General features: G+C 34.9%; 1 protein-coding gene across 2 annotated transcripts in view; it reads right to left on the bottom strand.

Annotated features, from left to right (window-relative positions):
- Nucleotides 1-23,528, bottom strand: part of RABGAP1L (RAB GTPase activating protein 1 like) — an 808,684-nt gene that overhangs the window by 652,908 nt on the left and 132,248 nt on the right. For both annotated transcript variants that reach the window (XM_058310154.1, XM_071207578.1), the window contains exons 9-10: nucleotides 7,156-7,222; nucleotides 1,638-1,740 (exon numbers count right to left, since the gene is read on the bottom strand). In XM_058310154.1, coding sequence (XP_058166137.1) covers nucleotides 1,638-1,740; nucleotides 7,156-7,222 — 170 coding nt within the window. The remainder of the gene's footprint in view (nucleotides 1-1,637; nucleotides 1,741-7,155; nucleotides 7,223-23,528) is intronic.

Raw genomic sequence — 23,528 nt, 5'->3', positions numbered from 1 at the left:
AGACAAGCTTGGGGCAGGGGAGCGCTAGAAGATATTTCACCTCTCAGGTCCTCAACTTCTCCCATAAAAATCAAATTTTATTTTAACTCATGTATCATATAACTAATTTATAATTTCAAAGATACCATTTGAAAATTTTGGAAATCAGGTCAACATTTTTGGGTGATATCTGAAATGATTTTAAATTTAAAACATATTAGGGGGTATATGGGGACCTCATTTTTTTTAATGTAACATTAAAAATAAATAAATTAAAAATAAAATAAAATACATTAGGATTTTGAATCAGAATATTACTATTATATATAAAGTTTATCATAATAGAACAAATTTTAAAATATACTTGTATTTAAGATCAATGTATATTAAAATGTAAAATGAAACTGAACTATATATTACATTAAAAACAGATAAAAATTCCTTTTGTAACAATGTTTGAAAATTTCTTACATTTCTTACATTTTAGTCTTCAAAATTGTTAACTGGCTTATTTTTCTCACTTTTCTTTTGCCTTCTTTCTGAATGATTATAAGAAAGAAGGTTGTTTATTTGCAAGCCTGGTTATTTGCAAGCTTGTCTCCAGAAATAACAAACTGTGGGTGTGAAAATTATTTCTTCCTAATATACGAAAAGCTAAATTTTACATAATTATCACTTTTTTCTTTATTTTTGGCCCTCATATTGAAATAGCTTAATGTGTGGTCAAATACATGCAAAGCTTATGGAACTGGGGAACATTATCTTTAAGGAAATTTGAAAATAATTATCAATTTAATACTCTTCATTGACATTATATTTCCGTATCAGTATTTACTAATTCTCCCTGTCCTTAACTAAAAGTCTACTAAATGATATAAGATAAAAATAAAACAAACTGATCCACTATTTTTCAAGATAAATATTGGCTGAAAGACAGTAAAGCATTTGGGTATGACTGTTAATTTATCTGGTAAAACTTTAAATTTTTGATTAAGGGCAAAATAATGTAGGCAAGTAAACGATATTTGGATAAAGTAGGAATCAAAATATCACAATTGGGGAAAGATAAATGTGACTATTTAACATTTATCAATTCCATCTAATACCAGACATGTTAAACAAAATGAAAAGGTAAAAAGGTAGGAAAAAAAAAAACGTCTGTCACAGACGAAATATTCAACATATACAAATTCAGAAGGAAAATACTACCAAGACCCCAAAAGTCAAAACACTGGAACCAATAAATAATAAATGAAAAAATATAAGTAATCTATAACATGAGGAAAAAAGGTAAATTTAAAAAGTAATCAAAGATATGTAAATTCCGATTTTTTTTTTCAACATTCTCTTTCATATTCCTCTTCACCCTCCCTTAAATAAAAACAACTATGTAGTGACATATGAAACACAAAGCCCAAATGCTTTCTACAGGAGCTAATAAAATTAACTCATACACTTTTGGGGAATTCTTTTGAATAGTGGAGATTTTCCCCCCTAGAATCATGAAGTATGAAAAGGAATCACAAATTCTAAAGAAGAGAAAGAATATTGCCTTTTAAAGTGAGCACTGGAATTTTGTAAAAAAACATGACTAAACAACATCATTGTTCATAATGTAAAATTTAAAGCAAATAAGGTATCTTTTAAGAAAATTTCACCTTTTGGGGTTTCTTCATTGAGTGCCAGAAATATTGGTGCATTGGGGTTCCATGTGCCAGTGATAATATAAGCTCTCCCATCATAGCTCTTTCCCATGGATTCCTATAAAAGTTCAAATAGCAATCACTGAGAAAATGTACAACAAGAAACTCACTATTTTAAATTACAGGCATATCCTATTTTAGCAATCCAAATTATTAAAATTTGGATTTACACTCAAACAGGGAATTTATTTTCTGTGTAAAGTTCTATTCACTCTATAAGTGTTTCCTTAAACATGAAATTCTCTTACAGCTCTCTGCCAATACAGTCTCTATTTAGAAATATTTATCTCTTGAATCAAAAGAGGCTTACCTATACGTGCAAAATCACAAAAAAACATATTGTTTTGAAATTATATTAAATTTGATATTACGTTAGTTGTGAAAATCTCATATACATAAACATGTAAGAATGCACTTGGTTACTATTAGAACTGAGATATGGATCCCACTGAAAAGAGTCAAACTGAATTAAGAGATAATTCACAGGGACAAAAGTTATTATTTTTCTTCTAAAGTTTTCGCTTTTAACAAACTCTTAAAATATTAATTTACATTATACTAGTTAATACCTTTAAAGTTAATACTTTTTTATTATCTATATAACAGATTTGTATGCTTTCTTACGATCATAAAACAGTCTTAGGAGACTAATATCAGTTTGTAACCAACATCAAAGTTTATTAATTCTCTCCCTCTACTTTTATATGTATTCCTCCCTTCTTCCCTTCTTTTTTATCTGCAGTCTTTAAGACTTTTACTCTTACTAAAAAGGCAGCAACTCCTATAGTGAGAGCAAGGCCACACTTATGTTGTATACACATATATATGGGAGTGGAGTATTTCCCATGGGAGAATATCATACAAGCACATAAATACATGTATATGCAAAAGTGTATTATCTACAATACTTTCAATTTTCTGTACCAATACCCTCATATTATAAAGTGTTAAAAGGGTCAGACTAAAACAAAGAGCTAAACTTTTTCTTTCCCCACATATGCTTCTCTGAAACCCAACTAAATTGTCCTAGTCACATGGTAATTATTATACATATTTTTCTATTGTAATCTTTCCTTGATATTTCATAACAAGATTGTATAGCATACACACATTCATCCCCACACCCATTTCTCTCTCTCTCCCTCTCTTGTTCCACCCCCCCCACCCTTTCCCTTTCCCTTTCTCTCTCTCTTCACATGCATATATATATATATACGTGTGTGTGTGTATATACATATATACATATGTGTATATACATATATATATATCCCCCTCCCTCTCTCTGCCCACTATTGGACCTCCATTCAGAACAGAACTGGCCCAAGGGAACCCAATCTACTCTTGGACCAGAGCTTATGCTATGCTTAAATCTAAAAAGCTGTGCTAGACCAATCAAACTATTTCTTTCAGTTAACAAATAGCAAGGAAAGTGGGTAGTTAGCAGTGGAAGTGGAGATTAAGATTTTGATATAAATCAGGCCATGACAAGTCGCAAGAAAATAAAATTATAAAAGAAATTACAAAATAGGGAAAAATATCTAAAAAATAGCAAAGTATTAGGAGAACTGCCATTGTTAAGGGAGAAATGCAGAAAACAAACATTAAAAATCATTAAAAACAGTAAAACAGAGACATAAGGTAGGAAGGGAGGAGGGAATGAGGAAGGGAGGAATTTTGTGAATCCAAGAAAGATCAAGTTCTTTGAACTAATCCATTCCTGCCAGTGTAGGTCCATTCCATTAAGGGAACTTGATTAAATCACTTTTGATTACATTGCTTTAGGGCTTTGATTGGACTATGTCAGTGAGGCATGATCCAGGTTAGGTCTCCACCCCTCTTCCTGGGGTCTTATAAATTAAGAACTGAAAGAGAAAGACAGCCACCATTTGGCCTTGCCATGTGAAAAAAAAGGACTGCAGGGAGACAGAGAACACTGAGAGGCTGAGAAAGAAGCTAAGAGAAAAACTGAGAGAAACCTGAGAGGCTGAAATCAGTGGAACAGGCCCTAAGCTAGGAGAAGTCACTATTTTGCCTTACCACATGCCGGGAGTCCAGGATCCAACAAGCAATCAGCCTTTGGTGAGAAAGCCATTGATTTGGGCATTTTCGCAGCCTCAGAAATGTAAGCTTTTATCCTAATAAACTACTATTATAAAAGCCAACACACTTCTGGTATTTTTGCACTGGCAGCTTATGACTAACTAAAACAAGGACAATTTGCTTCAGTCTTTCTTGTAACCAAAATAGCCTACCTAAAACCACCAAGTTGTTTATTTCTTAGTAGTAGTCCTCACAATACATAATCCCAGTAGTAGTGTCTAGCTTGGCATGCCCCCAGACCTTTCTAAAGATACTTCTGCATACAGTCTTAGATGAAGAGTCCTTCTAACTCCTCTTTCTCCTAGACATGGTTGACAGGATCAGGGACAGAAGCTAAAGGACACTGGGACAACAAAAACCTCTGTCCAAGCCAGACCATGCTAGAACCACCAGATACTTTCTTCTTTGGAAAACAGACTAAGAAACACAGAGAGAAAAATGGTAGTATACAGGGGGAACACAGGCTGAAAGACCACATGCAGGCATTATAGCTATTGAGACACGAAGAGTGAACTGTCAAGTTATGAGAAAACAAAAGCTCCGAGGATAAATAGGCAGAGTGGAGGGCAAAGCAGCCAAGTGATAGAAAAAAAGAGATGACATACAGAAGAAGCAAAAAAACATAAGCTCATACTGCTAATCCATTATTTCATTAAGCAATTAATTTGAAGAAGCAAATATTGAGGGCCATGCTCTGTATCTGTGAGCAGTAAAAACAAAACAAAATGGACCTGACAATCTAATAATTTTCAAACAATAAGTTTTGACGCATTTGTGGGTCATAAAATCAATTTAGTGGATTATAGCCAGACTTTTTTTTTTTAATCAAGTGGAATAGGAAACAGAGTTCATCACACATATAAGGATTAAGAATAGTTTCATGAAACTTTTACTTCAGTTTTTTTATACATACACACATGCAAGTATATTGGGTTACACTGTAAAATTATAAATGTAAAAAAAAAAAAATCCAACTATTGGTCTAGTGGCTTTAAATGGTTAATTATAAAGATCCACAGACTTTCTGAGGCATTACTAGGGCATCCTTGGATTTTAAATTGTATTTCAGTTCCATGAAACCTCACTCTATTGAATTTACTGCTCCTGTTGTGTTGCCTTTTCCTAGGTATCAATAGCTATGGGTCTAAAATGTTAATTTCCCTCTTCCTACACTACAAACATTCTCAACAAAAATATTATCATTACCATTACTGAGTTTCTTTTACATGTATCCAAAGGAACTTAACTTTATTTTTATATGGTTTCAATTATAGATACATACAAATATAAAAACATATATATAATCAGGCTATTTGACTGAAATACATATCTTTATAAATAAGACCTCTTTCATGATGATCTTATATTTCAACTAGATTTATATAGATCACCAAACTTAGAAAAGTCTGAATTCACCTTGCTTATTAGAAAGTATTCACAGAGAATATAAGTCAATTTTGGTTTGAAATTGTTAAACGAGTCTCACAATTCTGTCTCACAAATTCTGTAAAAGTAAATATAATAGTAGGCATTGTCAAAGTTTGCAGAATAAATAAAGTGTAAATTAAGTGAAATAAAGTGAAATTTGATTTCGAAGTGTTCACACGATATTTGGGTAAGTCATACAGTGGAGGAAGCAGAACTATTAACATTTTGCTCTAGAGGATAGAAATAAAACAAATTAGGGAAAGATACAAGGAATATGATTTCAGGAGATTATAAAGAGAGAACTTTGTAATAACTAAAACTGTTCCAAAGGCTCTATTATAAGCTCTTTTTTATTAGGGGTAGTCTAGCTGAGGCTCAAAGACCATGTATTAAGATACTATGAAGATTTACAGTACTGAGTAATAACAAATCACTAAAGCTGATAATTGAAAATACAAGTTTCCCCACTTGTCCAACTATTTGTTGTGTAAGTAAGCCTGCTTATCTACTAGGAGTGTTAATGATGATGAACCCTTCGATTTTGATATGGACTTTTAAAGGTGGAGGTCTGCTCTGCAAATGAGACAAACAAAACCAGAGGGTCTCAGAAGTCCATGCCATACTTTTAATGACATACTTTGAATTTAAGTTTTATGAAAAATTACCCAATGAGTCATCTTAATCTTTTAAACTCTGAAGGTTCATGATTAATTAGGATCTAGGATCTTGAAGTTTTTAATGTCTCAATGCTTTTTCATGGAATTTCCAGGGGTTCCCAAAATGCTATGGCTTGCCTTACAAAAAAACAAATTCATCACGGGTATGTCATAGAAAGAGAAGGAACAGAGATGGATCAACAGCTAATTTACATTTTCACTTTCAGTGTAACTGGTCATCCCTACCCACCCTACCCAGTTAGTGCTTCCTCTTTTACCATGGCTCAGTATACCAACTCTATGACAGAATTTAACCCATTTTTTAAGTTGCATACTTAAAAGATCTGTTTCCATCATTAGACTATGAACCCACGGACAGTAAGAGCTATGTTTTACTTGTATATGTGGTTACCCCAGCACCTCATACAATGCTTGGCATGCAAAAGGTGTCCAAAGGCTGCATGAACCATTCTAGTACAACCAGAAAATCAGTGTGACATTACCATGAGATAACTCAAAGAAAAAGTTGACATCATGGATGATATTTAGAGCTGACATTTGCAAAACACAACTGAAAGAAGAAAACATGTAGTACTTGTTATTACTAAATATAAAAATTTCAGTTACCTAATTGAGAAAGTTTATACTTATTCTAACATGACTATTTCCTATAACACTTGCAAAACTAAAAGTAAATGTTTTCATTAACTGCAATGTTAGAAGGTATTTCTGTTTAAAAGTTAAGATGGCTCGCTACTTTTAAATCAAACACAAAGTCTTGACAACATTAACATTTTAAGGACATTCCTTAAATAAATACCACTCCCACAATAAATACACTTTGCTAAATAAAGATAGGTAATCAAGAAGGAAAAATTTGGAAAGGTAAATGCTTTAAAGAAAACAAAAATATTCATCACAGTAATCAAATTAATAACAGTGCTTTAAAATAGATGAAAGGCATCATATTTAATCATAGATGCTTGCTATAATCATGTACTTGTCAATTTTTGCTCAAAGGAAAAAATATCTTCTAAGAAGCAAAACAGATAAATAGATGGACATTGTCATAACACTATCCTTTTATCTGCTTTCAACTTGCATATGATTTCTAGGTAGAAATTTACCAAACTCCTTCCTTACAAGTAATTTTAAGTTAAGGTTTCCAAATCGACTTATTACTATCATGGCTGAAAGGTAGAAACAATTTTAACAATATGATAAAACTTTTTTAAAACATGAAATAACTGTCATCTATACTTGGTTAAGGTGCTTAAGATTATCATTACCATATCCAGTAAATGCATGTCACTGTTCTTCACGTTTCGACCTGGGCTTAATAACATTCCAAAACATCTGAAAATATTGGGGGGAAAAAACAAAAAGAAGAAATAAGGTATCAAGAAAATATAAAAGTAGAAGCCCAGTGAGCAAAAAGCCCTTTTTTAATAACTGCACAAATTGAGCTCTGTACTTACAAATAGTTCTAGTTTTTTCTAGGAATATGGCAAATTAGAATTCATTAAGATACATAATTAAATTGTATAGAAACAAATTATTTAATTCCCAGATCTTTTACATGTGCTAATTATCAGAAACTACCATAAAAATGGCCACAAATTGTTGACTGAAAGAAAATGTAGTAGTAAGATACAGATTAGTTACTAGATACAAATGAGATTTTTATATGCCTTGGTCATTCCAAATACACAGGCAAAGATCAACTAACCTAGTTAAATAAAAAAATAAGGTTTTTGAAAATAAGAATAACACATTTTACTCCCTCGCATTAAGCCAGATTAACGAAAGCTACCTATTACCTATTATTCTATTAGTAGTCATGTGCACTGAGTAACATGTTAATATTAATATATCATTTTTAAGTTACATGAACCTCATTATTAAAAATGTTTTGTGTATATTAGTGACAATATTATTCAACATATTTTATACGATTACTATTTATTCCACCTTGTGCTTCCTAATGCTAGAAAAGCTTTAGAAATCCCATCAATACTATCACTTGATTTATAAGGACTTTCACAAAAAGTTCAGTTAAATTTAACTTTTTTTATTTGTTAGAGTATACATGATTAACTCGACTTTACAGGTGAGAAAAGTATTAAGTCCAGAGAAGTTATACAATTTACCCAAATTCATATTGCTATTAAATAATTTTTGTAACTTAAAAGGCAATGTGATCTGTCCAAACTATCCTACCAACAATTCACACCCACACTTACCAGTATTTTTATTGTAGCTTTAAAAATATTCCTCGGAGCATTTTATAGATGGGGTAAAGAATGTAACTAAATTAAACCTGTTAAGATTTTTAAATCTCCAAAATAATATCAGCTGACCAGACAATACTTATCTGATTCTTATTGTTTTCTAAAAGTTTGTTTTTCTAATAGCATGGCTTTTTCTCCCATGAACAAGAAAAGTGATTGGTCTTATCCAAAAATGAGCTTAGTAAATGACAAAACTATTGTATTCTTGTGAGTGCTTAAGGATGCCTTGCTCAAGGATCCCTTTTGGCATCTCAAAATGATGAAGTACAGAGAAAAGATAAAGTTGATAAGCTCTGTAGATAACTTTTCAAACATATTATTATGCTACTGAACAAAATATAATCCATTAAAACAGAAATAATTACACTCTAGTATTCATAATTTTAATGATTACTATACACTATGATTTCTCTCCCATTAACTCCTATAATAAACACTGTCTGCACAAATTAAATGGTAATTAATCATGCAATTCACTACAGTATTTCCATTATTGTCTTAAAGTCTTGCAAAGCAAGAACGAAAGATTTAATTCTTTTTCAGATATAAATGCGTCTGTCCAACTAAGAAGCCAGGTCACTGAAAGCTTGTCTCACACTTCCCTATATACTTTGCATCACCTTGAATCACTCATGGGGTTTTTTTTTTGCTTTTTTTTTAAGAGCAATTTTCTATATTACTGGGGTTTTTTTAATTGCAAAACTATTTTACACTCATTCTAATAACTTAAAGAATACCAAGGTGTATAAAGAAAAACTAAATAATTTCTCCCTTCTCTTTCCAAGCTTAGCTCCCTTAGGAACTAATGCTAACAGTTTGGTATGCATCCTCTGTACCTCTTACGTTGATCTTTTTGTAAATTCAAGTTTCATTTTATTTTGTTAGTCAAGCATCTATAGGTAAATGGTAAAATTGATAAAATTTTACATTTTCTTGGCTAATAGTCCTATACTAAACTCTAATGCAAAAGACATTTTGGAGGTTTGCATTTTCCCTCAATGGTAACATGTATCACCTTATTTTGATTATCTTTGATACACTGCTCTTTTCTTGTCTTATAAATTTAAAAATCCTGGCACCAACCAGCAGTGTGACCTGAGAGAAAGCATCTAATCCATTTGGCCTCTGCTACCACATCTAAAAAACAGGAGAGGTTTAACACATTAACTCTAAGAGAGAGTTCTTCCAGTACTAAAATTAAATTTTTTTTCTATCAAACTGTATTAATCATTTCCAAAATTATACTACATTGAAGTATACTAGGCTTTCTATGGAGACCAGCAAGACCTATTAGGAAAAATATATCAAGTATTAGATCGATATTATTAGTACCCAAACACCTAATGCGAATAGTACATGTTTCATTAGGGAGTTCAAAGCATTCAACTTCTCTTACTAACTCTATAAATAATGTAGAAAGCAAATTGCTATCAAGCCTGTTTTCTCAAGGAGCTCATAATCTAGGAAGGAAAGAAAATGAACCTATATGTAAGTTCTATGATAGCTATATGAACAGAATATTAACAAACACAAAGGAAATATACTCTCCATAATTTATTAATATATTATTTTATAATATAATAAAGAGCTGATCTGACCCAAATTTAAAATCAAATCTCCTGAGACTGAGATGATGGTAATATTAACATTAACAGCAGCTATAGTTTATTGAATGCCTTAACTTTAAGCTAGATACTATTATATTATTACATTTACATTTCAAAACAACCCCAAATAACAGATGATAAAACTAGTTTTCAGAAAGCTGAAGCTGTATGTCCAAAGCAACATAGTTATTAAGTTTATAGGGCTGGGATTCAAGCCCGTGTCTATGACTCTACAACTCCATGGTCTTTCCATTATACTTTGCCACCTCCCAAGGCTATCAGTAGAAAAGACTATAAATTCCCTGTTATGGTCCATGCTAAGTCACAAACTTCAGTCTCACTTTCTACATTTCTGAAAAAAAAAATTGTCTATTTGCACGTTCACTATGTTAGTGTTACGTCTGAAATGAAGAAATCATGGTGAAAATGCACTATAAAGAAAGCAGTCGCAAACTATAAATTATAATTAACACTATTATTAAGAAGATAATATTTAGTGAGTTTTCACTCAAAACAGTTTTAAACAGCAAAGTCAGCATCCACAACAAATACCAAAACTCAAATTACCCAGCATAGTTTTAGACTCAATTGAATGAAAAAGGATGTGAGAAAAATAGAGATGTTCTGCTGATGTTCTGCAATAAGAAACTTTAAAAATGTTTTACTTTCCCCTTTAATTCATCAAAGCAATAGGATTCTATATACCACTATTAAGACTTTGGATAAAAATTAGGAAGGAATGAAAACATCTGACCAATCATCAGTTAAAGAACATCTCTTACTAGATTCAACTTCTGTTATTAAAAATGAAGAAGTGACAGCATGACAGGAGGGTATAAATAGAACTGCAAAAAATAAAAGCTATAATTCAATCATAAATTTTTCAAAGATTATGGAGAAATACTTTAAAAACTAAATAATTTCATAAAAATTAGAATCCCAGCTAGCCTCACCCCAAAGAGGCTAAAACAAAAGAAGCATTTCTTGGCAATGCCTTCTATAAAAGAACTGTTGGGATTGTTTTTTCCCTACTAAAGAGATCAAGTAGAGATATACAGGCAGTCCTCACGATGCCTGGGAGTATGGAACTATAAAAATGCTATACAAGCTAAAACTGCAAATTAATCTTAATAATGAGAAAAATTTAATTGTTCTCTGATCTTTATTTAGGATTTACTAGGATACTTAGAAACACTAAAAATTCAAGTTTTCTTTGAAAAAACTTATAAAGGGAAGTTTGAACAATGCTTGCCTTCTATTTCTCATATAATTTAAATTACAGAGCAGGCTTTTCTTTGCCTTGGCAAATTGTCATATTTATTTCTAAGTTTGGATCAGCTTCCAATATTTTATCTTTTGTACTTTCAACACTCTATCTCCAAGAGTTCCTTTTAACATAAAGTCTTTACTGCGATCACTTACACTAGGACAGTCATCATTTTCATCATGACCCGCTTTCCTTATTTATGTTAACTCATCTTTTGGCTGCAAATCTAGAATCCACTAAACAGTGGCAGTATCAACATTCACAGAGTCAGTTATTTCTTCTGTAATTCTACTTATATTCTACTAAAATCCTGCAAAATTTGTAAAATGCAGTAAAAGTTTCTGCCATACTATACATGATACTGTTACTTTTGCCATGATGCTTGAATGTTTTCAACTGCATGTTTCCAAAACTCAGTTAAAGTTATTACATGATCTCCAGTCTCCCTGTAATTAATATTTCTTTCAATGCTACAGCTAACGCCAGTACTTTGGCATGAATGCTAGAAAACTGACTGGAATTTTTTTTTTTATTTGACCTCTTCAATTCAAAGTAGGAGTAAACAATTCAACCACAAATGTATTTCTAAGGGAAGCGGACTTGGCCCGGTGGTTAGGGCATCCATCTACCACATGGGAGGTCCACAGTTCAAACCCCAGGACTCCTTGACCCGTGGGGAGCTGGTCCATGCACACTGCTGATGCGCACAAGGAGTGCCCTGCCACGCAGGGGTGTCCCCGCGTAGGGGAGCCCACGTGCAAGGAGTGCACCCCATAAGGAGAGCCGCCCAGCGCCAAAGTGCAGCCTGCCCAGGAATGGCGCCACACACACTTAGAGCTGACACAACAAGATGACACAACAAAAAGAAACAGAGATTCCTGTGCCGCTAACAAGAACAGAAGCAGACAAAGAAGAACACGCAGCAAATAGACACAGAGAACAGACAACTGGGGTGGGGCGGAAGGGGAGAGAAATAAATAAAATAAATAAATCTTTTTTTTAAAAAAAGAAAAAAAATGTATTTCTATCTCTTACAATTTAAACTAAAAGGTGTTGGAGCAACTTCACCCTGTTTTTTATATTCATCAGGCTTTTCAATATGGTTCTTATTGTAGCTTCATGCAGGTCTAGTCTCATCATATCTTCATTTTACTGTTGTCATTTTCAAATCTCCTAAACACATAAATTCTACTTTCAGTGCTATCACTTTTCATTTTTTTTTAACTGCACTTTCATCTTTGTTAACCAATTTCCTCTTTCAATATCTATTTTTATAAAATCTCATTTGAATAATTTATCACTGGGATTAAGGGAGGCAACCCAACTATATACTTTGCTGCCTATGAATGAACTGAATAACAAACATGCAGTGACTAATAATTGGCAGAATTGGAAATAAATGGAATGATGACTGATCATGTATTTACATAGTGATCTGTGGACTGAATAGCTAACAGCAAAGTTTGTATGTTATGCAATTACTCCTAACTAACATATTTTGGTGCCTGAAATTTGAACCATGTTGTTAGGGGATGGTGTTATTTAACAAAACCATGGTAACAGAAGTTCATGCACATTGGAACCATGCAAAGAAAGAACTGCCTTTTACATATAGGTTCTAAATAAACCTAACCTAGGTTTTCCCTTCCTCTGTAGAAGACTACTGATTCAGGAGGCTACTCTTTTTTGGATTCCCCTTATCATCTACAAAACACTGATAATCTCAGTAAAAATCATGATTGTGGTAATGGTAATAGCACCAATAATAATAGCAAGCATTTATTGAACATGTACTCTGAGAGGGACTATTCCAGCTACTTTATAGATTATCTCATTTTATCCTCCCAACAATCCTATGCTTGGAATCTGAAGCAGAAAGAAGTTAAGTTGGTGCAAAAGGAACTGCAGTTTCAGACTGAATTTTAAATTATGATCACTAGGCTCAAACATATCTTTATTAATCAAAATAGAAACCATTACAATCAACACATTTTTGCCAATGAAAATTAGGTTTGTTTATTCCTGCAGCATAAAAATCCGTGCTTCAGGATTCAGTGAACTCTTGGAAAACATTTTCTGCTTCCTGCTGGTTGTGGAAGTGTTTTGCCTGCAAAAAGTTGTTGAGGGAAGCGGATTGGCTCAACGGATAAAGCATCTGCCTACCATATGGGAGGTCCAGGGTTCAAACCCAGGGCCTCCTGACCCATGCGATGAGCCAGCCCACGTGCAGCCTTGATGCACACAAGGATTGCCATGCCACACAGGGTATACCCTGCATACAGGAGCCCCACGCACAAGGAGTTTGTCCTGTAAAGACTCCCAGGAGTGGCGCTGCACACACGGAGAGCTGATGCAGCAAGATGACACAACAAAAAGAGACAGAGATTCCATTTGCAACTGACAGAAGAACACACAGCAAATGGACACAGAAAGCAGACAACTGGAGGAGGCAGGGCAAGAGAAATAAATAAAAAATAAATCTTTTAAAAAAAAGTTGTTGAGATGCTTGAAGAAGTGGTAGTTGGTTGGCAAGAGGTCAAGTGAATATGGTGGATGAGGCAAAATGTTGTAGCTCAAGTCGTTCAACTTTTGAAACATTGGTTGTGCGTATTTGCAGTAGGGCATGTCATGGAGAAGAATTGGGCCCTTTCTGTTGACCAATACTGGCTGCAGGCACTGTCATTTTTGGTGCATTTCATCGATTTGCTGAGCATACTTCTCAGATATAATGGTTTTGCCGGGATTCAGAAAGCAGTAGTGGGTCAGACTGGCAGCAGACCACCAAACAGTGACCATAACCTTTTTATGGTGCAAGTTTGGCTTTGGCAAGTGCTTTGGAGCTTCTTCTCAGTCCAACCACTGAGCTGGTCATCGCCAGTTGTATAAAATCCATTTTGTGCTGCACATCACCATCAGATCGAGAAATGGTTCGTTGTTGCATGGAGTAAGAAAAGATGACACTTCAAAATGATTTTTTGAGTTTTGGTCATTACGAGGCACCCACTTATTGAGCTTTTTCACCTTTCCAATTTGCTTCAAATGCCAAACAACCATAGAATGACGGACATTGATTTTTTTCAAGAACTTCTCATGTAATCGTAAAAGGATTACCTACAATGATTGTCACTGTCAACTTTCGATGGCTGGCCACTACGCTCATCTTCAAGGCCGACCTCTCCTTTGCAAAACTTCCTGAACCACCACTGTACCGTAGGTTTGTTAGCAGTTCCTGGCCAAATGCGTTGTTGATGTTGCGAGTTGCCTATACTGCTTTACCACCCATTTGAACTCAAATAAGAAAATTGCTCAAATTTGCATTTTGTCTAACGTCATTTCCATAATTTAAAAGTAAATATCAAATAAACAGCAAGTAATGTCATTAGCAAAAAACATAAAGCAAGAAATGCATATTAAAATGATGTATAACATAACCACATTTATTTAAGAATGTTTTCCAATATCAGATGGCAAATCTCAACAATGCAAAACCACAATTACTTTTGCACCAATCTAATAAATAAGTAGCAAAGCTCACTGTAGAGCCAGGATTCAAACCCTGATAAGGGAATGCCATAGCTGATGATTCTAAAATTTTCACTCAACTAGCTTAAGTGCCATCAGTAACAGGAGGAAGGATTCTCTCCTCTAGGACTTATATTTATCAGCAAGAAAGGTTAATGAAAAACCTGGTTAGTCCTTTCTCTTCTTTCATAAGGTGAGAAATTTTATTTCCTCCCCCAAAGATTTCCTGGAACATAGCATAAATTATTAGAGGAAAAAAATCATTTAAAAATGATGCTTTGGATTGCCTTAGATCTGCTACAGGTACAGAGAATTTAACCCACAGGAATGCTATAAAAGAAGAGATATATTTTTAAGTCAGTTTTTTTAAAGGCAATAACGAGGAATGAACCCAGGACCTCGTACACGAGAAGAAGGCACTCAGCCACTGAGCTACACTTATTCCCCAATGAGTTGGTTTATTCATTTGTTTATTTTTAGGAGGTACTGGGAATCAAACCCAGGACCTCATATATGGTAAGCAGGTGTTCAACCACCTGCACTACATCTGCTCCCCCATTTTTTTTTTTTAGGTACCAGGGTCGGGGATTAACCCAAGACCTTGTATGTGGAAAGCCAGCATTCAACCACTGAGTCACATCAGCTGCCCTGAGTTGGTTTTTTCATTTTTTTGCTTGTTGCTTGTTTTTAGGAGGCACCAGTAACCAAACCTGGGACCACCCATGTGAGAAGGAGGTGCTCAACTGATTGAGCCACATCTACTCCCTCCCCAGTCAATTTTTCTTAACAAATTATCTACCAATAAACTTCAGAACATACCACAAACCTCATACCATCTCTGGGCAGTGCCTCCATTAACTCTCACATAATGAATGGTTCAAGATTTTAAATACAAAACCATAACTGAACTACAAATATTTTTGCATAATGCTCTTCAAAATATAGAGGGAGTGGATGTGGCTCAAGCAGTTGAGTGCCTACCTCCTACATGGGAGGTCCCAGGTTCAGTTTCAGGTACCTCCTGAAGAAAACAAAAACAAACAACAAGCAAAACAAATGAAACAACCAATTTAGCAAAGCCAATGGGGCTCAATGGTTGAGTACCGGCTTCCCACATACAAGGGTCCAGTTCCAACCCCCAGCACCTGGTATCTCAAAAAAAAAAAAAACAAAAAAAAAAAAAAAACAAATAAGTAGATTAAAAATACAATATAGGGGAAGTGGCTGTGGCTCAATTAGTTGGGCTCCCGTCTACCATATGGGAGGCCCTGAGATATGAAGGCAGGCTTGCCCACACGCTGCAGAGTGCCACCCGGCCCACAAGCGCCGCAAAGAGCCAACTCAGCAGGGTGACGCACAAAAAAGGGAGACAAGCAAAAACACAGACGAGCTCTCAGCGAATGGACACAGAGAGCAGACAGCAAGCAAGCCGCAAGGGGGGAGGGGAAATAAAAATAAATAAATACAGACACAGAAGATCGCACAGTGAAAGATACAGAGAGCAAACAGCACACAAAATCCACAAAGGGGGGGATAAAATTTTAAAATATATATATATATAGGAAATGGATGTAGTTCAATGGTTGAATGCCTGCCTCCCACATATGAGGGCCCAGGTTCAATCCTCAGCACCTCCTTAAAAAAATAAGAATACAATATTAAAAATTATTACAACAGTCAAACGAAATAAATTTTAAAATCTAACATTTGATTTAATCACAATTAAAAACATCTAGCAGATTGCTCTGATTTTCCATTCAATTGGAATAATTCAGTAATGATACATTATTTGGGCTTTTGCATTTGGTAAATATATGCATGAAAATAAAACACAAAATACAAGTATCTTTACAATTAAATATATTTGTAAACACAACTCAAAAACATCAAAAAGCATAAAGAGAAATAATGTTTTCACTGTAGCTAGAGCTGATTAACAAGAGCCCATCTTCTCCTTCTCCATAAAGGTAAGCCAAATACAGGTATAACTGAGCCAAATATCAGCAAATAGTGATTAATTCAATTTTATGTGAAAATTTACAGCATAAGCAACTTTACAAACATTTCCATAAAATAAGAAACCTAGTGATTCCACCTAGATATTGCTTTCTTTCTTCCAGTAATCATTTAACTTCTTTTAATTTTTCTTCTAATCATATTTTCTTTTATATACATTCTACTATTTCTTCTATACGCATTCACATAGTTTGCTCTCATCACTTTATAATTTTATCTCTTTATATTTCCTTCTTTCCCGTTTTTAAAATTTGCCAATACTGCCATTACTGGATTTCAAAAAGATTTTTGTTCCTAGTTAATTTCTTTAACCCATTCCTATAAACAAAAAGCTGTCAAAAACAAATACTGGGTATTTTCAAGTTTTGGCAAATGGCTTTATTTTGCAATTCTTCCATGGAATATTAGCTTTTTTAATATGGCAAAAATAGTTAATCATTGATACTATCACCAATCTTAGTATTCCAAAGCAAACGTAAACAAACATATCTATTTCCAAGTTTATATATACAATTTTCCAACATGGGGAAAAAACATCTTGAATCTTCTGTACTTACTGCAAAACATAATACAAAAACAAATGTTAACAATTATTTGCTAAGTATTTAATTTTAAAAGAAAAAAAGAGCAAGAAAAACATAATTTCTGTAATATTTATTCATAGCAAAGTAAAGGACAAAGTACTACAACAACTGCTCCTTTTGTTACCAAGAAAAGTATTTTAACTGGGCCATGTTATTTAACTAGCAAGCCAGGAATAAAGATATTCTGGGGGAAAAAAGACTCATTTCATTTGTCATTATTTACTGAGCACCTACTACAAGCCAGGCACTACTCTATGCACTGGGTATACTGCAATAAACAAAACAGACATGGAGCCTTAAAGAATATATATTTTAGTGAAGGTAAGCAGCCAACAAACAGACAATAAGTAAACATCTGAAGATACATGCAATGCAGAAAAATAAAGAAAGAGCACTAAAAAGTACAGAATAAGTGGAAAGGAGTCTATAATTTGCATATTATGGACAAGGAAAGCTTCACAGAGAGGACAGCATTTGAGGAGAGATGAAAATTAAACTGGAGGGAAGCAGCTGTGGCTCAATCAGTTGGGCTCCTGTCTGCCATATCGGAGGCCCCTGGGTTCGCATCCTGGGGCCTCCTTGTGAAAGCAGGCTCGACCGCATGCTGTGGAGAGCCGCCCAGCCTGCAGATGCCGCAAAGAGCTGACTCAGCAAGTTGACGCAACAAAAAAAAGGGAGATAAGCAAAAACACAGAGGAGTGTGCAGCAAATGGACATAGAGAGCAGACAGCAAGCAAGCCACAGGGAGGGGGGAAATAAAAAAAATGAAAATGAGAGCAGAGGTGGCTCAAGCCATTGGGTGCCTCCCTTCAGTTCCTGCTGTCTCCTGGGGGAAAAAAAAGACAAAGAAACAAACAGACACAGAGGGCAGACAGTGCGCATAAAATAATGAGGAGGGGGTAGAAATAAGTAAATCAAAATAAACCTTTAAAAAACAAATTAAAAAAAAAAAAACCTTTAAAAGTAAAAAGGAAATGAAAAAGTTACCTGTAAATGAATATCTAGAGAAAGGACATTGCAGAAAGCAGAGCCAGCAAGTGGAAAAGTGCATGCATGCTTGGCCTATCTGAGAATCTGCAAGGATGGCAGCATATAAAGTAGAGCAAGAAAGAAACACAAAGAAAGCAAAGAATCAGATCAGATAAGGCTTCAGGCTTTTATTTGGAAAGCCTTGAGTAAGTTTTGAGCAGTAGAAAAACATGATCTGACTAACATTTTTAAAGGTATTCTCTAATTTATGTACTAAGAATAGAAAGAAAGGGGCATAAGAAAAAACAGAGACACCCATAAAAGGTCACTGCAGGAATCCCAGCAAACTGGATGGACAGTGAGAGAAAAAGAACAGAATCAAGGATGACTCCAAGTTTTTAACCCTGTGTTACTGGAAGGATCAAGTTATAATTCAATGAAATTGGGAGAGACTATGGGAAGAAGAGGTTTGGGACAGGATAGAAAATCAAGAATTTGATTTTTGAACATATTAACTTTGAGTTACAAAGAAAGATATGGAATATTTGGATATATGAGTTTGGAATTCAAAGGAGAGCTTGAGTCAAATAAAATGAGACTGGATGAGGTAACTTGAGGAGTGAGGGTGACAGAGGTGAGACTACTGGAATAATATTCTCAAGAAGGCAAAATCGAATAAAGTCTAGTATACAAGTAGAAAGTTGGACTTAGGAGCCACAGTAATAAGAAAGGAGACAGACTATAAGAATACAAGTGAAATAGATTGGTAGATGAGTTGACAGAAATATCTAAAGCTCTATTCTTATTGGTGCTATTGTCTTAATTAAGAAGAAAACACCATCAGATGAATGTAAACATAGTGAAGACACCATGGTGTACAAGGATTACCAAGTACCAAGTAGCAATGCATTTAGAAAAAGATCTTAGCCAAAACAGATAAAAATTAACCATAAATGAATTTTTATGGCTAAGAATTTTCAAAGTGAATTGTGAGGTCACTCCAGAGGTTACACTTAATGCACATCTCAGGAGGATCTCACTGACTGCCATTGTAAACAGTGTCTCAAGGAGTGGTGCGTCTGAGGGCACCACTGTATTATCTGTAGATAATATAGACAGGGCAGGCTATTCCAGGAATTCAACACCCTGTCAGTGGACCTTATCTTGCAATATCTGTTCACCAATGTAACAGAGTTAGACTCATTTATAATTTCTCTACACATGGCTCTTCTGCTCCTTTTATTTGAATCTATAATTAGCACTATACCTGTTAAACATACGAACCAGAGACTTAAGTCTTTCTGGCTATTCATAAACTTGTTGAGCCCTGAATTGCAGCAGAGTTGCAACCAACACCTACTCTCCAGTTCATTGGACTCACCCAGAACAACTAACAAAAGGACGATGATGGACAATGCCCATCCCAAAACAAAAGAGAGTATCTACAACTGCAAGCAAGACAGCTCCATCCATCTGCTCCACAGGATCTAAGACTCCTCTCAATCGGAAGCAGAGTGGGCATCACCAGCCTCAAATCCTCAAGAAAGAGGAATGAACGAACATAAGGGGGAGCACAACTATGGACTAAGCAGATTTATTATTATACTAAAATGAAAGAACTTACAAAACTGATAAAAAAGACAGTGGTCACCAGAAGTTCTGAAGGGAAGGAGAGAGAAGAATAGGTGTAAAATGGGGCACTTTGGGGACATTGGAATTGTTCTGCGGGATATTGCAATGACAGAGACAAGCCATTATACATTTTGCCAAAACCTATAAAATTGCATGGTACAAGGTATACACCATAATGTAAACTACAGACTATGGTTAGTAGCAATGCCTCAACATGTGTTTATCGAGTTATTTTACAACTCAGTGTGTTACTGAAAACTGGTAGGTAAAGCAAATAATTCCTGTCTAGAGAAATGCAAGTTGTTTCCAGTAGAATATAATTATTATTCATTGGTTATCAACCATTTTTTCGGTTTTACATCTATTTCTAAGTTCATTTCAGCATTCCTTTTCCGGCTACAAATGTGTGGTACTTTGAATTCTCTTTTAAACATGTAGTAACATCTTACTGGTTCATTAATTGTGACAAACGTACTACCCTAATCAAAGATGTTGTTAGTAGGGAAAAGTGTAGAAGGGGGGAGGGGCGGGGCATATGGGAATCCCCTTACATTTCTGATGTATAATTTATGTAATACAAAGCTTCTTTAAAAATAAAATTTAGGGAAGCGGATGTGGCTCAAGTGATAGGGCTTCCACCTATCATATGGGAGAACCCGAGTTCAATACCTGGGGCCTCCTGGTGAAAAAGAAGAGGAAAAAGCATGCCCACATGGTAAGCCAGTGCCTATGAGGTGAGCCAAGTGCTCATGCAAGTGAGTCACGCAGCAAGATGAGATGCAACAAAAGACAGATGAAGGGGAAAGTCGAGGTAAAACATAACAGAAACCAGGAACTGAGGTGGCGCAGCTGACAGGAACCTCTCTCCACATCAGAGATCCCTGGGATCGAATCCTGGTGAATCCTAGAGGAGGAAAAAAGAAAAAAAGAGAAACAAATACAGAAGATCACATATCAAATGGACAGACAGCAAAAAGAGCAGGGCCCATGGGCGGGGGGAGAGGAGGGTGGAAATTTTAAAAAAATAAAATTTTAAAGAATTAAAAAAGAGAGAAGGTGTGAAATATTCTTCTAGGAGAGAGGTAGAATACCTTGGGCAGAGAAATTAGAGTATTGGTGGTAACACTAAGGTTGACTTGAGGTTATGGTCATGAATCTGATAGTGAATCCATCCAATCAGCATGGTTATGTTTTCCCCTCTGTTGCATTTCAGCTGTACAGGTGTTGGTGCAAAGGAGCAGACAGCTGAAATTAATCAGAGTTGGGAATAAATCATGTGAGGAGGAAGATGGGAGAGAAGAAAAGGAAGTTGTGGGAATATATATAAGGGGATAATTTATAAAGATAGATAATGGAATCTAAGCTGGAAAGAAGGCAAATGGGAGAGTAGATGAGAGACAGTAAAAACATAGTAAGGTCACAGATTATAGTCTCAGTGGGGCAAAAAATTAATGGAGTAAAGATAAGAGGAGTGAACTGAAGAGATAAGAGGTGGTGGTAAGAGAATTGGATACTTGAAATTCAGATTAAGAATTAAGTACACTCATTAATGATTAGGACCAATTCTAGGGTATGACCATGGAAGTAGGTGATTAAAGTAGGGTGGAGAACAAAAACTTTGGACAAGAGGAGATCAAGAAACTGATCTCTGAGAGTGAGCCAGGAGTTAAACTTCAAGGAATGATATGAATATCAAGAATTTGCAGATAAATATAAAAAGAGAAGGTAGCAAATGGCAAAATCTGATAACATGAACTTCAAATCTAGGAATTTTTAAGCAGAAAAGAGGAACAAAAATTTGGAAGAAGTAAGGACAAGGACAAGAAATATGGATATCTACACACATCCAGGCCAGTTATATAAGGGGTGGGAGAAAGAAAACGGCCATCATTTGAAAGGGCTGTAGGAAACAGTGGACTTAGCAGCCAGGTTTTATAAAATAAAAGTAATACTAAAAAATAAGACAGAATTAAAAGGAATACTGCTTATGATATTAATGACTTTCAGAGTATAGAATGGAAAGGTTTGGGAAGTTTGGAGAAAGGTGAAGATGAGGATCAGATGAGGGAACAGATGAGTCAAATGGGGACAAGAATCTCAATACTGACAGATAATCCAGGAATCTTGGACTTCTTACAAAGCCTGAGGGAAACAGAGCAAATAGAAATATTTCAGTAAAGCTGTGTGCTCAGGTAGGAAGGGGGCTCTAGGCAGGAGCATGCAGAGCTCTGGAGTACCCGCACTTTACTCTGGCCAAAGTAAAGATAGTATTTCCTTGACATGAGCTAAGAGACAGCCAATATTACCAGAGGAGTGTGAACTCTGAGCATTATTTCACTCTTATTGATGATGGGGAATGGGGTAGATTATATGAGTGTGGAGAAGGTTTTTCTTGGAGTGCATCAAGTAAACAAGGGTGACTTCTTGATTCTCAGAGACATTCTCAGTTGATATGTTTGCAAAATTGTGAACCCAAATTATATGTTTATTATGTACTAGCTCTTAACCTCATAAATGTTACTCTGAAGACAAGGTTCAAAAGCTCTATCCTACATCTTCATAAACCTTCCTTTAGGTGAATACCCACTTTCTGAAATCAGTAAAAGCTACATGCACATGCATGCACCTACCCCAAGAAGGAATATAGTGACTTTAAATGTGGTTCCTGGATGAAAAGCTAGGAACAACAAAATGCCACTGTGTCAAGTGTCCCCAACACCAACCACAGGTTCAGTGGTTTTCTTGGAGGACTCAAAGGACTCAACATTTACAGTGAAAGGCTATAAAGCAAAATCAGCAAAGGTAAAAGGGTCCATAGGGTGACAGTTCAAAGGAAACCAGGCACAGGCTTCCAAGAATTCTCTCCCAGCGGAGTCAGAGTGGGTGTGTTTAACTCCTCCAGCAATGAGTTGTAACAATACATGTGAAATGCTGTGTACCAGAGAAGTTCCTAAAGACTCAGGGCCCAAGGCTTTTATTGAAGGCTGGTCACATAGATATCCTCTGCTCAGCATGTACCAAAATTCCAGACTCCCAGAAGAAAAGCAGGTGTTCAGTGGAAACCACATTGTTTGGACATACAGTTTAGGCACCATGAACCACTCCTATCCATTCTGGGAAATCCAAATTTCCAGAAGTCAGTCAAGGGCCAACATTTCAAACAGGTCTTTTTAAGGATAGCAGTTTCAGGCCTGCTATCTTAATTCTTTTCTGCACAATCCTGTTTTAGTATTTGTATTTTAAGTAAAGATAATTTTAATACAAAAAAATATCTGGGTGTGAAACAATTCAGATTCCAAAGAAGCTCAATTCCATTTATAATAGCTGAATCAGGTTACATAAACCTTTGATCAGCTATCAAAAGAATGGAATAATTTGTTACTATAGAAATCTTAAAGAACACATACAAATAACAGAAAAATAATGAGAATAACAAGGATGAGTAAGTTTATCATATTGCACCAAAAACTGAAAAAAATCAATTTAATATAAAGTACAAATGCAAAACTTCGCCTGTAAGAAAGACCTATTAAACTTAATTGTTTAAAGTTCTACTAAATAAGAAAACATTTTATACAGGGCTTCCTTTCTATTTTCTTCAAATGAACCAAAGATCTTTTTTAAAAAAGAAAACTTATGCTGCTGTTATAAATAAGGACAAAATATTAGGAACTAAATAATGTTTACAAGTGAAATACAATAGTTATACCAATCCTATAAGTACTTAATACCATCACCCCACCCCATAAGCTTAAGTAATGCAGTCAAGTCAAG

The sequence above is a fragment of the Dasypus novemcinctus genome, chromosome 13 (genome assembly GCF_030445035.2).
Source record: "Dasypus novemcinctus isolate mDasNov1 chromosome 13, mDasNov1.1.hap2, whole genome shotgun sequence".
Classification (NCBI taxonomy): Eukaryota; Metazoa; Chordata; class Mammalia; order Cingulata; family Dasypodidae; genus Dasypus; species Dasypus novemcinctus.
This window is presented reverse-complemented; position numbering and strand designations above follow the sequence as displayed.